Raw genomic sequence first — 16693 nt, 5'->3', positions numbered from 1 at the left:
AAGTGTCCATTTTCACACATATCCTGCTACAGCTATGTCTTTCCAATTACAAAACTCAGACGTCCTAGCACGACTAAAGCCATTTGGTATCCTGTTTGAAAAGTCACTAAGCGATCTAATCAAGGGAATTCGGGCCCACTCGAAAGAGTCACCCGAAAGCTTGGCCAAATTCTTAGAGATCGCCATTCAAGAATGCAAGTCGGAGTTGTATACAACGGACCTCGAGACCAAGGCAATGGCTGTTCTCAAACTGGCATATCTAGAAATGTACGGATTCGACATGTCGTGGTGCAATTTCCAAATCCTTGAAGTCATGTCCTCGAGCAAATTCCAGCAAAAGAGGATCGGATATCTTGCCGCGATCCAGAGCTTCAAAAACGAGCAGGATTTGTTGATTCTTGCCACAAACCAATTTAAAAAGGACTTGAACTCGTCGAACCATGTCGAAGTCGGGCTAGCGTTGAGTGGAGTCGCGACTATTGTTACACCTAGCTTATCCAGAGACATCAATGACGACGTCTTGATGAAACTCAACCACTCGAAGCCATACATACGAAAGAAGGCGATCTTGGCCATGTACAAGATCTTTCTCAAGTACCCTGAAAGTCTAAGGGTGAATTTCCAAAGGGTGATAGACATGCTTGACGACTCAGATATCTCCGTTGTCAGTGCCACTGTTAACGTCATTTGTGAAATTTCCAAGGATAACCCCAAGATTTTCCTCAACTACTTGCCGAAATTCTTTGCAATCCTTGAAGAAACAAAAAACAATTGGTTGATTATAAGGATTCTCAAGTTGTTCCAAAGTCTATCCAAGGTCGAGCCGCGAATGAAAAAGAAAATCTTGCCAGCCATCATTGAGTTGATGTTGAGGACCCAAGCGTCGTCGTTGATTTATGAGTGCATCAACTGTGCAGTTAATGGCAATATGTTGTCCTCGGAGTCCAGCAGAGACAAGGAGACTGCCAAACTCTGCATAAATCAGTTGATGAATTTCTTCACCACCAAGGACTCAAATTTGAAATTTGTCGGTTTGATTGCATTGATCAACATCTTGAAAAAGTTTCCCGTCTTCATAAACTCGGTGGATGGAGTATCCGACGTGGTTATGGATTGTCTAAACGACTCCGATATCATCATCAAGCGCAAGTCGTTGGAAGTCTCCAACTATTTGGTTAACGAGGATAACATAGTGGATGTGGTCAAGAGCATGCTTTTGCAATTGATCCCCGACGACAAGGCTGTCAATGATACCTTGAAGTCGGATATCACTTTGAAGATCTTGGAGATTGCTTCGCATGACAATTACGGCAACATTCCAAACTTTAAATGGTACCTAGCCGTTTTAAACGATATTCTCAACTTGACCCTTTTAACACCCGCCACGGGCTCTACGGTTAATATTGTGTCCACCGAGATTGGAAACGAAATTGCAAACGCTTTGGGTAGGGAATTTGTTGTTTTGGCAACCAAAGTCCCCTCGGTTAGAGCCAATTTGTTGAGAAATGTCGTCACCGACATTGTCTTGAACCAAACCATCTTTGACATTTCGCCTGTGATTTTGAGATACGTGTATTGGATACTTGGCGAATACATCGACGAGCTCGAAGTCGGCGTAAATGTCGACGATGAGGTTGAAATTGAAGATGAGGAATTGGTTGTTGGTATGGGCAAGAAATTGCACATTTTCAACTCCTTGATCAACCATCAGCTCGACCAGAAACTCAACTTGAGCTCCAATTACAATTTCCCCGTCTCGGCCAAAATTTTGACAGTGTCTGATCCTGACATTATAAAAGTGTTGATACAAGCACTCATCAAGATATTCAGTGGAATAACAAGGGATTTCATCAGAGCATATTCCAACCACGGGGAGTTTTCCAGGGAGAGATACACAGAGTTGAGCTATCTATTGTATCGCTTGATTTCGTTTTTGAAGAATTTCGAGACCAGCATGAACTATGAGGTGCAAGAACGGGCACTATCGTGGTTGGAGTTTTTGAAAGTTTGCCAAGAGGCCATGACTTTGAACGATATGAGAGCCGTCAAAGCTCTAGAGGCGGCCGATATTGAAAACTATAGGAAGCGGGTTTTAAAAGTCAACTCCGATGATGAGAGTTCAAGCTCCGATTCTAGTGATGAGGATATTGGAAATAACAAGTCAGATTCAGAAGAGGAAGACGACGACGGCAACGACGACGGGTATGAGAACTTGGTGTTTTCATCTGAAGAAGAAGAAGAAGTGGAGGAAGAGGAAGAAGAAAAAGAAGGAGAAAAGGGGGAAAAGGGAGCAGAGGCCAAGTATGAACTAAATCCGTTTGCCGAGGATACTCCTCACAACGCTGACGAGAGCCATGCAAAAATAAACTCGGCGGCCAAAAAGTTGCCCATGCTTGTTAGCCACATTCTACCGTCCTTTTTCAATGCCTTTGCACTTAACCCAGTGTCCAAAAACGCTCAGCGAAACATTTTCCTTCCTTCTGACCTCGATCTAGACCTGGCCATTAATCCTGCGGGAGATGAAAATTTTTCAGACAATGACACTCAAGCTGTCGATGAAGCGTATAATTTGTACTTGTCTGAAAGTGAGGAATTTGAGAGTCCACTAATTGAGTTATCAAGCGAGGATGTCAATAAGAAGCTGGAAAAGGCCGAGCGCTTGAGAGATGACCCGTTTTACCTCGACGACGTCAAGCCAAAGAAGAAGTCTGCAAAGAAAACAGGCACGGAATCCTACGTCCAGCTAAGCTCAGAGAGCCCCGATCGAGTATCTTTGTCGTCAACCACTCAACAACCCGAGAATCGGAAATTGAAGAAGAAAAGCAAGGTTCCAAAGATCAAGAAGGAAAAAGTCACCATATTGGGAGAGGAAACCATCCTCAGTGGAGAAGATTTGATTGAAATTGAGCCGCTGCCGGCAAAGAAACCCAAGCCCAGACACAGCTCGTTGCGTATCGACTCATCGACATTGGCTCATATTGATCTCGACTCGAATGCACTTCCTGAAGAATTGGGAGATGGAGATGAGTATGATGTAGATTTGGATGCCTTGAGGAAGAAATTGGCCCAAACTTCAGTCGAACCAGAGAAGAAGAGGAAAAAGAAAAAGAAGGACACGGAAAAGAAGGAAAAGACCAAGAAAGGAGAGAAATTAGCAATGGCAGAGACAGCCGCGAAAGAGGAGCAAGAAACAAAGATTAATACTGCAACAACCCCTGAAACGTCTGCTCCAGGCAAATCGCCCGAACCTGTTCCTGGTGACTCTGAAGACCCATCAATCATCGCGGTCAAGCCCAAGAAAAAGACGAAAACAAAGAAAACAGCCGTCATTATTGATTAATCTCACACCACAATCACCATCACCATTGCCATCACCACCACCAATATCTACTTTGCATTTTATACTATTTTGTTTTTACAAAAAAAAAAAAACCATCAAATCTACCCCTTCCTCTTCCTTTTTGTTCAATCTTCAGAGACTAACGGCGTTGTTTCACTTATAACCTCTACCTCTGTGTCCGTTTGATTCTCCGCCTCGGAGGGATAATACTCTTCGTTAGGCTTGACACCAGGAGCTTGAGAATATCCAATCTTTTTCAACGTACTAATCATGTCTTTTCTAATCTGAGCGCACAACGCAGTAACATCCTCGTTTGTCTCTAGCCCCTCGGTCGAGACAGGAGGGAGCACCTCGAGCGTGATCTCGCCCGTGTTGAACCCCTTCTTCTTGGAATTGAAAATCGTGGACGTGTTCGACACAACCACGGGTATAATGGGGATCTTTGCCTGTTTCGCCAAATGGAAAGCGCCCTTCTTGAACGGCAACATATCCAACGTCTCCAAACCGGAACGTGTACCTTCGGGGAAAATGAAAAGGGCACGTTCTTGTTCTTTCAAATTCTGCAATGCTCCATCAAGCACTTTTCTCGCTTGGGCCAGCTTGGACCTGTTCAAGAAAAAGGTGCCGCTGGCAGCCATAAACCAGCCGAGAAAGGGAACCCACTTCAACGAGGCCTTTCCCGTGACGGTATACCCGGGCTGGAACACTCTGCCCAAGACATGGATATCCAATGCCGACTGATGGTTGGACACCACGATAGCGGGCAACTCCTTGAGGTGGTGCTCATTGATGACCTTGATGTTGATGCCGAGGAAGAACCGACACGAGTAGTAGAAGGCTCGAGCAACTGTGTATTGCGCATACTCGACTTTCCCGATGAGTCTCAAGATTAGCGAGGCTATCACTCCATACAAGGCGCACCCCGCGACTAGTGAACCGAATATCACCGTCTTGAGGTAGAACTTCAACTTGGTCAAGAAGGAAGTGGGCATCGTTCTTTTTTTTTTTCGGGTGATGGAATCACTAGCGTGGATGAATATCAATTTTGTTTTTTATGGATGGATAGCGACTGGTTCAACTCCGATTATAAACGAGTGAAGGTACTGATGGTGTTGTGAATGTGAATGTGAAGTTGGAACTTTATATGGGGAGGCTTCTTACTCGTCAAATTGAGAGCTTATTTTTTTTACTCTTTTTATACATCAACACCCTGCTCGGCTCTTTTTTTCTTTTACTCTATCAAGCAGCAGCAAAACAGGTTGTATTGTCATGGACAATACAAGATAAAACAACCCCGGAGTCAGCTGAAGGGAACGTCAGCAGGACGACGATGGGGAGCTGGAAGCGGCGTTGCAAGTAAGAGAAACTCTGTCGATTCTACGTGGAAACGGCTGGAAACGTCAACTTTATTTTTTTGTTTCGAAGTGACAACGATGAGGACGATATTGTTGAACAAATAAGACACCAGATAGAAATCAGCACCACGGTTTTTCTCCAGTTTTAGGCCTCGTATGCCTCTATGATCGCTTTACCGATCTTTTCAGCCGTCTGGGGATTGACACCGGTAACAAGCTTGCCATCGGTGACAGTGAACGCCGCCCACGGTCCGGGAGGCTCGACGTACTCGGCGCCTTCCCGTTTGGCTATCTCCGACACGGTGGGCAAGCTGTCCGTTTGCAACTTGCTGGTGACGCCCAACAAGTCCTCTCCCAAAACGGTGAAACCCGTGATTTTCTTGCCCTTGATGAAAGGTTCGCCGGTTTTGGGGTCGTTCCAATTGAGGAAGATCGCAGGGCCATGGCAAATGGCGCTGACTACGCCGCCATCTTGCCAGACCTGGGTGGCAATCTTGTGCAAGCTCGTCGCGTGTGGATAATCAAACAAGGTCCCGTGTCCAGCGCTCGCGTAAAAGATGTCAAACTTCTCATCCACCACTTCGGAGGCCTTGCGGGTGCTGTTAATGGCTTTACTAAATGGTGAGTTTGGGTCGTCAAAGATTTGCTTGTTTTCACCGCTTAAAAAGTCAACTGCAAAAGATGCCGCGTCGTAGCCAAAGAGTCCGTTCTCGGAAGCAAACACAACTTCGTACCCTTTGTTTGTGAATTCCAAAAAGGGCGCAAGTGCTTCAATTATGAAAACTCCTGTTCTGTCTCCATTGGGGAAGAACGGTTGGTTGTATGATGTGAGGGCAATTAATACTTTGACCATGTTTGAGCAGCTTGAACTGGGTTAATGCTTTCTCTTATATGGGGTGGGAGATATGAACCAGGGTTTTTATATCTTCGACTTTTCTCTGGAGAGAAAGCCACATTTTTAATCTCTCAAATGGCAGCAACCGGACTGCTCCAGGCTGCTCCCCAAGCAGCAAGAAGATGCGCATGTATGGCGCGCCTACCACTCTTCCGGGGAGAGTGGACTCAATTCGGTGAGCGGAAATATGCCTACCCTCAAAAAAGCGCAAAGGAGAATTCCTTGCTATATATATTTGGCCCACTTCCCTCGCTTCTCCTTCCTCACTACCGAAAACAAAAGAAGTTACTAGAACTTTGCTGAGATCAATCAGCTGTCTCAACAGCCTGGTTTTTGTTTTTTTCACACCTCAAAAGATGGATTTGGCCTTATCAACCTGGGTAGGACCATACTCTTCAGGTTCAACTAGTTTTCTCTTGAGGGGAGGCATGCTTATATCTTCTTCCGAGTCGCTATATTCTGTATCTTCCCCAGCTAGGTTGTTGTTGTGCTGATTCTGGTCATACGTGATGATCTCGTCGCGTTGGTCCAGGTTAGACATGCTGTCATTTGCACTATCGAGGCGACTAGCTAACGTAGCTTTGGGGAGGTTTTGCAGTCTGTCATTTCGAAGTCGTCCAAATGCAAACGGTCGCATCGACTGCGGTGAAGCGGAGGCCGAGCGAGAATTGTTTCCGATATTAAGATCTTGTTCTTGACCTGTGTGAGGTTCAAGCTCGTTAGCACCTGCTTGTTCCTCTTCGCTTGGTTCGATTCGGTGAACAGTCGGTGCCTCAAGGGCCAATTTACTCTTGAATTTCGTAGCTTCGATTTCTTCTCCATCCATCACTGTTTTATCTCCCGCGGTGATTTGTATAAACTGAACCTCAACGTGTTGGCTGCTTTGGAAATCAAACAAGATGGGGTCGCCCGCTTCGCGAAAGTACATGTGAAAGTATTCATTGGGGTTCCCCAAGTTGGCAACGTCGTCATCAAACTGTTCAACGAAAAAAGTTGCCGATGAGGAAGTGAAAAAACTCACCAAGTTTAAAAAGTTCCGGAAATCCCGCATCCCGAAATTGATCGTTTTCCTCATCGGCTCTTGTTGCTGTTGTTGTTCATCATCACCTTCACCTTCACCAGTTGGAAGCAAATTGCTATCTGCGAGCTCATCAAGACTGATTGTTACCGTCACGGCCATTGGCTGTTTGATGTAATCCCGGTCCTTCATAACCAGCTTTGTGTAGCCCCCAAACAGCACTTTTTCATTCTTGATGTCTATTTTGAAATTCTCAGCCAACGTGGGGACCATTTCCAAAAACTGTCGTGGTATCACCAAGTCTATCATGATGTGGCTAACTCGGTTCCTATCATTGAGCTTGCCACCAACCTGAGTACAGAAATCGTCCTTATAAGCAGAGGCAATGTTGATTTCTTTTCTCGTAATCGGAATGTACCCCGTTTGGTACTTCTTGATAATCATCTTTTTATTCTTAATCTCGATGCGTAGTTTATACTTTGCAGCACGAGGCGCGTCTGCCCGCCAATTGACTTGTAAGATGATGTATTTCATGCCATTCGAGTCCAAATTCCGAAACACCGTGGTCAAATGTTTCGAATTAATCAAAAAGGAGTAGCTCGGCTCATTCTTCGCATTCAGCCCATTATACCCGTCCAGAATAACATTCTTAAAATCAACTTCAAGCTTGCTAAAGAATGATTTGCGAAACACAACCTCGCCATGGGACGTGCGACTGACATTGATGGCCGAAAGCGAGATGGCGTCCCTTGTCACTGTGAAATAGACGGCTTCCGATATGACCGACAACGCAGCTATGGATTTGGACCAGATCAAGTAGTGCTTCTTGTCATCTATCTCTGCTGTCAATCCCATACTCCGGGGGTTGCACCATCATCAACAGTAACAACTATCCCCACCGGAGATCAAAAAAAAAATCTCATCCCTCACCAACACGCGTGCGCCGTTTGACGCCAAATGGCAAAAAATAAAGAGCTCTGATTTGCAGCTGGTGCCGTTATCTCGCCTTGATCCGAGCTCCAAGATGGCATAGATACATGTGTATATATAGGTACATCTGGCAGTCAACCGCAAGTTTCAGTTACTCCCAGTCTCATTATCAAAAAAAAATGGCCATTTCGTTGCTCATAGTCAACCCAAACAGCTCGGAAAAAGTCACCACCAACTTGAAACAGGTGGTGACTGCGCCGGAAGGAGCAGAGTTGGTCTTCTACACTGCTCCCTCAGCAGCGCCGAAGGAGATCACAGGAGAGCAAACATCGCTCGAATCAACGCGGATTGTCATGGCCGACATCAAGGAACGGAAACTAGACACCCAACATGACGGGTTCATGGTGTGCTGCTACTCGGACCACCCGTTGATCCAGCAGTTGAGCCAATTGACTAAAAAGCCCGTCGTGGGAATCATGCAGGCGACGTTGATATACGCTCTTCTGAGCCCGTTTGTGAAGAAACTGTTCGTCTTGACCAGCACGAGCGCATGGGAGCCGTTGCTTGACAAGGGCATCGCGGATTTTGCTGGCGCTGCGAGTTTTCCCCTGAACAAGTTCCAGAAAACTAGGGGTCTAAATGTCAGTGTTCTCAATCTAGCTGACGACGACGAGTACGGCAAGATCCGCAGCAGGGTCAAGGAGATCCTTGAAGTGGAATATAAAGCCGATAACATCGACTGTGTTTTGTTGGGATGTGCGGGCATGGCAGGCCTAGACAAAAAGTTGGAGGCTGACTACCCTGGTGTTCGTTTTATTGATAGCGTGAAGATTGCTACTCATCTTCTAAATGGCTTGGTGAGATTTGAAACCACTCAATAGTTTTGGATATAGAGAAGAGATAGAGAGAGGAAGAAGAGGTAGAAGGTCACAGGGAGGCACAGTTTTACACACCGATGGCATAAGATATGAAGAATGGGAATGAGATGGGTTTGCATTGGTACCTATAGCTATCTCTCTATCTCTCTATTGTTAGTGTGGGGCGGGGATAGGGCGAGGGTTCCATTCCACTTTGACATGATAGCAAACGGGAGTAGAAAAAAACAGCCTTCAGTTATCCCCGACCAGCAGTTGAACAACAACTACTGTTGAACAACAGTATATATCAGAGTCATTTTTGTTTTGGAACCACGGCCAACTCTTTCTCGTCAATGTCATTTCTATTTAGAAGATCGCAGGAGTCGGCCAGGCCCGACGAAAACCCGCAGAAACCCGAGAACCCCGATGAAGTGCAGGAACGTCAACTTGATCTAGACGAAAAGACGATGGACCCTGCGCTTGAAGAGAGCGTTCCCGAGTTGAGCGACGAAAAGGTTAGCGAGGCCGAGAAACGGCCAGTGAAGAAACGCACCTCCCTTTTGCAGAACTTGATGGGCAATTCGAGCAGAAACACATCGTCATCGTCGTTGGTTTCCTCGGTTTCAACGACTTCGAGTCCGGGTTCTGGTTTGCCTCCGCTTCCGCCATTGGTCCTTTCGGGCTATAAGCCCAATGCCAAACACAAGCTTCTCGACCAGGAATTGGCCAGCAACGTGCGGAACTTGTTGCCGCCTCGTCTCCAGTTGTTCGATACGTGGGAGTTGATCTACTCATTGAGTCATCATGGCATGTCGTTAAACACACTATTCCGCAATTCCAAACCAGAGCACCAGTTGCTAGAGGCGAGAAAACTCAAAAAGGCAGAAAAGGGGTTTGGCGAAGCAATTGTGAGCAAAATGATGGTTGCAGGCGCTCCAAAGTCTTCGTTTACAATCGAGCAGAAGCGACCGCAAGGTTATGTTCTCATCATCAAAGACGAGCATCTCAATAAATTTGGAGCTTATCTTAACGAGTACTTGCGGCCGGTGGAACTGAAGAGATATTACGGCAATGGGGAGTGTTTTCTATGGAAAGTGGAAAAATACGATCCGTCGAAACTAGACCATCCTCAAGCCAGGGACAACAAAGCATCGGCTCCTGTGGCGGCGGCAGCTCCTGCCGATACTAGATTCAAAGCCTTCATGTATACGGGGATCAACGACAACATCATCTACTCCAATCGCGACTTCATTGCCATTGGTTCATCAAAGGGCAACAACGGACTTTACATCGATCTGTCCTTGAGCACTGGTGTGAGTTATCCCTGCGATACGTTTGGCAACGAGGTACTCAACCTGAGGGCCAATGAAAATTTAAAATCCGGTCATTTTAAAATCGTTGGTCTTGAACTTTGGAGAGTTGGATCTTTAGAATAAATGAAGGGGAGAGGGGGGGGGGGAGCATTTTCCGTGATAAATGTCCATCGCATGTGTGTGTGTTTCTTTTTCTTTACAATCTTCTCTTTTGTCTCTTCTCTTTTGGAGTACTGTCATCTTGAAAGAGCTTTTTTTCATCATTGTTGTTGAGATGGGGACCGGGGATATGGGTGGTCTCAGCTCACACTGAAATCAGGGACGTGAGAGAATACGAGTTTGCCGGTGGTTATTCTTGGAGAATGACTCGAAACTTGAAGCACTCCATCAAAGAACTGAAGCTGGGTCTAGATTGTCAAAATACAAAAATAGAACTACTCTTTCTTTCACTTGTTTACAAGCACTCAACCTGGTGTTTGGTGTTTCCATGTCTCTTATTGCCTTTGGGGGGGGTTGTAAAAGTGTCAGATGTTTGAGACTGGTTTAGATGAAACAGGGGGAAAAATTGAAAACTTGATACCACTACCATCTACTTGAAACTTGCAACCAAAGTCAACACCAAATGTTTTCGACGAAATTGTATCCAAATGCATGGAGCTGACTTTGTCAACAGCGGTAGATGAGACCCGTTTTGCTGATAATCGTTTGCTGAACTCAACGAACCAGTTGTTGCCGGATTCCTCTTACAGAGCGTATAGGGGGGGGGGGGGGGGGAGCCCAATTGCTCAATTGTTTGTAGGTGGTCCATGCTCAACGGAGCCATGTCTGCAAATTGATGGATGTCTGCAAATTGATGGTTTGCAGTCGGCTAATTTGCGCTTTGTAAAGCGGTCCGTTTTAAGTCCAGTTTTAGTTGCATTAAACGCTGTTTTGCTTGTATCATCAAACTTGAAACAATCTTTAACATAAAGAATCCACCAACGACTCGCTAACAAACAAAAAGATCAAATTTGGAAAATGCAGGCTTTTCACATAGCCTTTTTTTTGCCTCGGGTGAATGGTTTGCAAGCGAAAGAAGTTGTTGTTTCATAATCTAAAAAAGTAGCTCAAGAAGTATCTACGGGACGGATGTAGATGAAGCTAGACACTGGTCAAGATGTTCTTTTCTTAGAGAAGAAGAAGGAAATTAGTTGCATCGATGGTTATACATGTTTCAGGGTATGTGTGTACCCCTTGACCCTTCCGGTGCTGTATAAATGTTTGCAAGTATCCATGGCTGGTATGTTCCTGATAGAGTGAAGAGCTTGGTAAAACCTGGTTACAACAGCGCAACAACAATGAATTTTGCAAGCAAATTAGCATTGATTGTTTTGGTCTTGTTTGGATCAACTTTTGGTGCCATAGCAAGCACCACTGACCTAACCACAGTCTCGACTGTTTATGGTGCACTGACTAGCACCCGTAATCTTTTCCCACCATCGATTGCAACAACAACTGCAACTGGACAGTCTTTCCCGACTTATAGGCCATCGAGCTTCTTATATGCTGGAAACTCCAGCTTCAACGCTACTAATACTACTTTTGCTAGTAGTAGTAGCATCAAGCTGAAATACTATGGAAATTATACTTCAGTCGGAGGCGGGCTCCCTAGTTATTTTGTGCCTTCACCAACGAAGCCTCAAACTAGTGTATTCTGGTGGACCAGCCACATTGTCCATACTGCTGCCTCGGTAACTGCTGTCACGACTACTTCCTGTGATGAACACACTTGCTATGAGTCGACGTATGAGACTGGTTTAGCCGCAGCTACAATCACCGTGCGTGGTAGTGAGTACGCCTATACTACATATGCACCAGTTCTTTCAACTGAAAACATTGTCATGGCTACGACTTTGACTGGTGATGAAATTGAAAAGTATTCCACTTCATTGGCTGGTGGGGCCTATACTATTTTTGGTCAAGACTCTGCAAGTGGAACTTCTTCTGGTGACGACGGCTTTGGTTCAACTCAGGAGGGTGATGATACAACTCAAGATGGTGCTGTTGCAACTCAAATAGGTGCTGCTCCAACACAAGATGGCACGACCTTAGCTAACGAAGGAGAGACTACCACGGGAGACGTTGTGACTGCCACAGTTGTCCAAAGTACAGCTGGAGCTTTAACAACCGGTTTGACTGTAGACACTCTTGCAACAACACAAAGTGATGTTGTCGAGACCAGTGTTGATGGCAGCCACAGTCAAACTGTCGGCGAGGAAACCGTTGCTTCCGGCTCACAGCTCACGACCCAATCCTCAAAACTTACTAGAGCAAATCGAGTTCACGCAGTTACTGAAGCAGATGAAAACATTTCCGAATCAGTGGTCACTGCTTACTCGACCGCTTTGGTAACAATCACCTCGTGTGAGGAAGAGTCATGTATCATTTCCGTGCAAACCACTGGTGTTCAAGTAATGACAGTCACTTCCATAAGCGGCGGCGAGACTCAAACATCATTATTCACCACTTACGTTCCTTTACAAAGTTCTGCAGGCGTGACAGACAAACCCCCGAGCTCATCGCTGTTTACAACTTTGGAAGCTACTCCTACAAAGAACACGCCTGTCTCAGCTCAGTCAATCGAGATAAGCACTATTCAAATTGTGTCTGATTCTTACACAGTTACCTCATATGTGGCTGTGACACGAACAATTACAAGCAGTTTCTCGACGTACTCTGAAGATGTCGAAACCAATGACGAATTCGCTGCAGCCACTGACGTTGAGACAGCACTGAAAGTATACTCAACCAGCTTAGATGCGGGCTCGCCTTTTGTTTATTCACCCCTTGCTCTTTCAACTTCCGTGGCCGGTGGAGCAGTTACTACGCTTTTGAGCACTAGCGTTGGTCCAGCTCGTGAATTTAAGACAGTTGAACAATCAACAATCACTACACCAGCTGCGGTAGTGACAGAAGAGGAAGAATCGGGCAATACTGTTGAAACTGGAAAGCCATTGACGGTGCCTTCAGAAAATACTCCTCCTCAGCATGAGCCTGTGCCCGAGACTGAGCCTGTGTCTGCGCCTGAGACTGATTCTAGCACCCCAGCTGCAACGACCGAAGTTGCACAGGCAACGACTTCAAGTACTAGTTCTGCGTCCATTGTCGAGTTGGTAACACCATCCGAAGCTCAACCGGCAGTTATTGAGCCTATTTCGACACAAGCAACGACTGTTGTGCCAGTGGAAGCAAGTGAGACGCAACCACTAGTTGCGCAAACAACTTCCACCACCGAGGCAATTATTAGCACAAGCCTTGCTGCTGCTGAACCTGTGACTTTCACCAGCAAAGTCTCAACTTTATCCAGTTCCACAACTGTTGAACCTTCTTCGATACCGTCATCGTCATCTTCATCTTCATTGTTGATTTCAACTACATCCACAACCGAGGCAGTGTTGAGTTCAAGTGTTGCAGCTGTTGGCATTTCATCTTCTTTCAAACCTGAATCTTCGTCATCCGTGACCCTGTCGAGCTTTGAGAGCTCTTCCACTGAGTTGGAATCGAGCACAACTGTTGTTGCACCAAAAGCATCTTTGATTCCTTATTCATTGGAAGAAATTGTCAGTAAGGCTGAAACTAAAGCCGGTTCTTTGTCCACCTACACCGTTGAATCAACTAGGGTCATTACTGTCACATCCTGCGGTTCCCATGGATGTGCAAGAACCTCTCTCACGACAACCGAGACTTCAATAGCTACAACAAGTTTGGAAAGCACATTTAGTGAATTAGAGCTGAGCACAACCGTTGCACCCCTCACATCTTCGGCCGTATCAACTGAGGAAAGCTCCACCGAAAATTTGGAGAGTGAAACTTTCTCAACTTACACTGTGAAATCAACTAGGGTCATTACAGTCACATCCTGCGGATCTCATGGATGCACACGAAGCTTACTCACAACCGAGGAAACTTCAACTTTGACGTCGTCGATCTCCCTGAACTCGTTTGAAAGTGTCGAAGCAACTTCGTCCGTGTATTCCGAATTCAGCGATGTGTTATCCCTGAGCTATGTTGAATCATCCTACTCCTCATCTACTCAAAGTTTCCAAACCTCGACATTTGTTGATTCTTCGTCCTCCATCACGCTGATTCCAGAGAGTAGCATTTACTCAAGTAGCAGTGTGGCTGCTCCATTTAGCTCATTCGAATCGAGTCTGGAGATTGAGCTGCTGCTGCTGCTGTTCACATCTGAAAGCTCCATTGAACTGAGCTCTGAATCAAGTGCTAGTGAGTATGTGGCGTCCTCAACCTCAGAGTACCCTACTTCCTCATCGATTAGTGAAGTTGTGACCTCATCATCGGAGTACTCTACAACGAGTATTGAATCGTCCACATCCCTTGCAGGAAGCTCTTCGATTTGGTCGACAGAGCTGACGCCATACTCCACGAGTTCGATCTCGGAGCAAACTCTGACTCTGGGCTCAACTGCTCCAGATTTGATCACTTCTTACATTACGCACACTGCTTTGACGACACAGGAAATTACCATCACGACATGTGGTCCTCAAGGTTGCACTAAAAGTCATGTCACTACTGGTGTGACCGTGGTCACTATAACACAAGAGGAGACCGAGACTGTTCTCACCACATATTGTCCGTTGACGTCTACAGAGACGTTATTGGTTACATCAGAATCATCCAGCATTGTTGAATCATCCAGCATCGTTGAATCGTCCACATCCCTTGCAGGAAGCTCTTCGATTTGGTCGACAGAGCTGACGCCATACTCCTCAAGTTCGATCTCGGAGCAAACTCTGACTCTGGGCTCAACTGCTCCAGATTTGATCACTTCTTACATTACGCACACTGCTTTGACGACACAGGAAATTACCATCACGACGTGTGGTCCTCAAGGTTGCACTAAAAGTCATGTCACTACTGGTGTGACCGTGGTCACTATAACACAAGAGGAGACCGAGACTGTTCTTACCACATATTGTCCGTTGACTTCAACAGAGACGTTATTGGTTACATCAGAAGCAGCATCCAGCAGTGAAGAGGTCGAGAGCTCCTCCTCACTTGTTGCTACATCAGAGTCAACTTCAACTACAGATGAGAATACCCTGGGTTTGATCACTTCTTACATAACTCATACTGCTTTGACGACACGGGAAATTACCATCACGACATGTGGTCCTCAAGGTTGCACTAAAAGTCATGTCACTACTGGTGTGACCGTGGTCACTATAACACAAGAGGAGACCGAGACTGTTCTCACCACATATTGTCCGTTGACTTCAACTGAAACCGTCCTCGTCTCCTCAGAAGAGCCAACCAGTACCTCACTTGCAGCAAAGCCATCGTCGTTTGGTGCTTCGTCGACTCTGGAAACTACTGAGAAATCAACCACCGAGGCGACAACTCAAGCTGAGTCTACATCGTCGGTAACAAGCACTCAAAACAAAGATGAGCTGTTGTACCTGAGCGAGTGGACCACTTCTACTGCTGCCGAGACTTCTCAACCAACGACAGGAGCTACGGTCACGGTCTCGAGCAGCGTCCTGAGTTCGAGTACTACTAGCACTTCGACCTCATCTTCAACAGATATATCTTCAAGCATCACCAAAAGCAAAACGGAAGATACAATCACGACAGCTCTGTCGGCAGGTGAAACTACCTCAACAACTTCTGATAGTGATGATGATGATGGGCTTCCTGGTTATGTCACGGAATGGACAACATCAACAGCAACATACACTGTTGCGGAAACAACAATTGCCACAGTCACGAGATGCTCGCAGGGTGGTTGCTCAGAGCGGAAAGTAGTAACAGGGGTCACGGTGGTTACGGTCACCGAATCTGACACCGAAACTACATACACTACATATTGTCCTACAGCAGGCGTGAAGGTGGTGTCGATGAACGGTGGTACTGAAGCCGCCCCAGAATACCACCCACTCACTACCGCTGTCCAAAAGAGAGATCAAGTAGCAGTTGAATACTCGACAGTGACCACGTCTTACTCCTTTGCTCAGGACCAGCCACAACAATCAATTCCATCAAATGGAACACTTTCTGCTGGAGGATTCCAAGCGATTGCTTATGAGGGTGCAGGACCACACTTGAGACCAGAGATCTTTTCCGTTGCTTTCATTCTTTTGTCGGTGGTGCTGGCGTTGGTGGCATTTTAAAAAATTTATTTAAGGATATCCTCGTTTTCGTTTCTTCGCAATTTAGTTGTCGTGTATATTATGTATAAAAATTAAAGCGTATGTATTTTCAAAAGTATTCTAGTCGATAAACCGAACCCAACTCATATGGTGTTGAGACTGGACCGACCGGGTCACCCTCATGTTCAAGCTCGATTGTGCTTGTGAGCTACGCTTGGCACATACCTGGAAATACTGTCTCGAAATGAGTGAGGAGTCCCAACAAGTAATATGGTGTATCCCAAGCTGAAAGTCGCCTACATCTACAATAAAAATGACATCGGACACTTCGGCAACTCTGCATCTTCCGCTGTATCTCACAAAAGCTCAGCTACTTCTAAGACGCTAATCATGTCCACAAGCTTCAAAGAGAACGGACCTGGCATGGTTTGAACCCTGGAACCCTCTTCTTCCCTATGCTTCCAGAAGTTTCTCCTCCGTGTGTGTGGGAGGAGGTGGCGTCGCGCTACCAACTGTGGTGTCGGGTGCACGTGACATGGGTGCACGTGACATCAAGATAAGGGAGGGAGAGGAGAGCGTGTGTCGCATATTAGTTGCGACACCCCACTGAAAATACGACATAGAAAGCTATAGTGTGTGTGTGTGATTAGTGTATAGCAGATTCCTAATCTCAACATACTATCCAGAACAAAGCAATAAACGTTCAAAGACTCCACTGATTGACTGATTGCCCGACCAACTGACTGACTGACTGAGTAACTAGCTGATTTACACGCAAGACAACTTAGTTTTTCCAAAAACAATTGAAAAGGATCGATTGATATCGACAAGTGCACCCA

General features: G+C 45.9%; 7 protein-coding genes across 7 annotated transcripts; 4 read left to right on the top strand and 3 right to left on the bottom strand. All coding sequences in view use genetic code 12, as the record gives it.

The window, feature by feature from the left end:
- Nucleotides 1-34: 34 nt before the first annotated feature.
- On the top strand, nucleotides 35-3340 carry LODBEIA_P23650 (uncharacterized protein; the record flags this gene model as incomplete). Its single annotated transcript, XM_066972356.1, has 1 exon — nucleotides 35-3340. The coding sequence occupies one exon, from the start codon at nucleotides 35-37 to the stop codon at nucleotides 3338-3340; it is 3306 nt and encodes a 1101-aa protein (XP_066829303.1).
- Nucleotides 3341-3465: 125 nt separating this feature from the next.
- LODBEIA_P23640 (uncharacterized protein) lies at nucleotides 3466-4332 on the bottom strand (the record flags this gene model as incomplete). The annotated part of the gene is made up of 1 exon (XM_066972355.1): nucleotides 3466-4332. One exon carries the CDS (start codon nucleotides 4330-4332, stop codon nucleotides 3466-3468), a length of 867 nt encoding a protein of 288 aa, XP_066829302.1.
- Nucleotides 4333-4840: 508 nt separating this feature from the next.
- LODBEIA_P23630 (uncharacterized protein) lies at nucleotides 4841-5548 on the bottom strand (the record flags this gene model as incomplete). Its single annotated transcript, XM_066972354.1, has 1 exon — nucleotides 4841-5548. The coding sequence occupies one exon, from the start codon at nucleotides 5546-5548 to the stop codon at nucleotides 4841-4843; it is 708 nt and encodes a 235-aa protein (XP_066829301.1).
- Nucleotides 5549-5939: 391 nt separating this feature from the next.
- Nucleotides 5940-7463, bottom strand: LODBEIA_P23620 (uncharacterized protein; the record flags this gene model as incomplete). The annotated part of the gene is made up of 1 exon (XM_066972353.1): nucleotides 5940-7463. One exon carries the CDS (start codon nucleotides 7461-7463, stop codon nucleotides 5940-5942), a length of 1524 nt encoding a protein of 507 aa, XP_066829300.1.
- Nucleotides 7464-7717: 254 nt separating this feature from the next.
- Nucleotides 7718-8419, top strand: LODBEIA_P23610 (uncharacterized protein; the record flags this gene model as incomplete). Its single annotated transcript, XM_066972352.1, has 1 exon — nucleotides 7718-8419. One exon carries the CDS (start codon nucleotides 7718-7720, stop codon nucleotides 8417-8419), a length of 702 nt encoding a protein of 233 aa, XP_066829299.1.
- Nucleotides 8420-8748: 329 nt separating this feature from the next.
- Nucleotides 8749-9831, top strand: LODBEIA_P23600 (uncharacterized protein; the record flags this gene model as incomplete). Its single annotated transcript, XM_066972351.1, has 1 exon — nucleotides 8749-9831. One exon carries the CDS (start codon nucleotides 8749-8751, stop codon nucleotides 9829-9831), a length of 1083 nt encoding a protein of 360 aa, XP_066829298.1.
- A 1214-nt stretch (nucleotides 9832-11045) lies between these two features.
- LODBEIA_P23590 (uncharacterized protein) lies at nucleotides 11046-15875 on the top strand (the record flags this gene model as incomplete). The annotated part of the gene is made up of 1 exon (XM_066972349.1): nucleotides 11046-15875. The coding sequence occupies one exon, from the start codon at nucleotides 11046-11048 to the stop codon at nucleotides 15873-15875; it is 4830 nt and encodes a 1609-aa protein (XP_066829297.1).
- Nucleotides 15876-16693: the final 818 nt, after the last annotated feature.

The sequence above is a fragment of the Lodderomyces beijingensis genome (genome assembly GCF_963989305.1).
Source record: "Lodderomyces beijingensis strain CBS 14171 genome assembly, chromosome: 3".
NCBI lineage: Eukaryota > Fungi > Ascomycota > Pichiomycetes > Serinales > Debaryomycetaceae > Lodderomyces > Lodderomyces beijingensis.
Note: the sequence above shows the minus strand (reverse complement) of the source record. Positions and strands in the feature narration are given on the sequence as shown.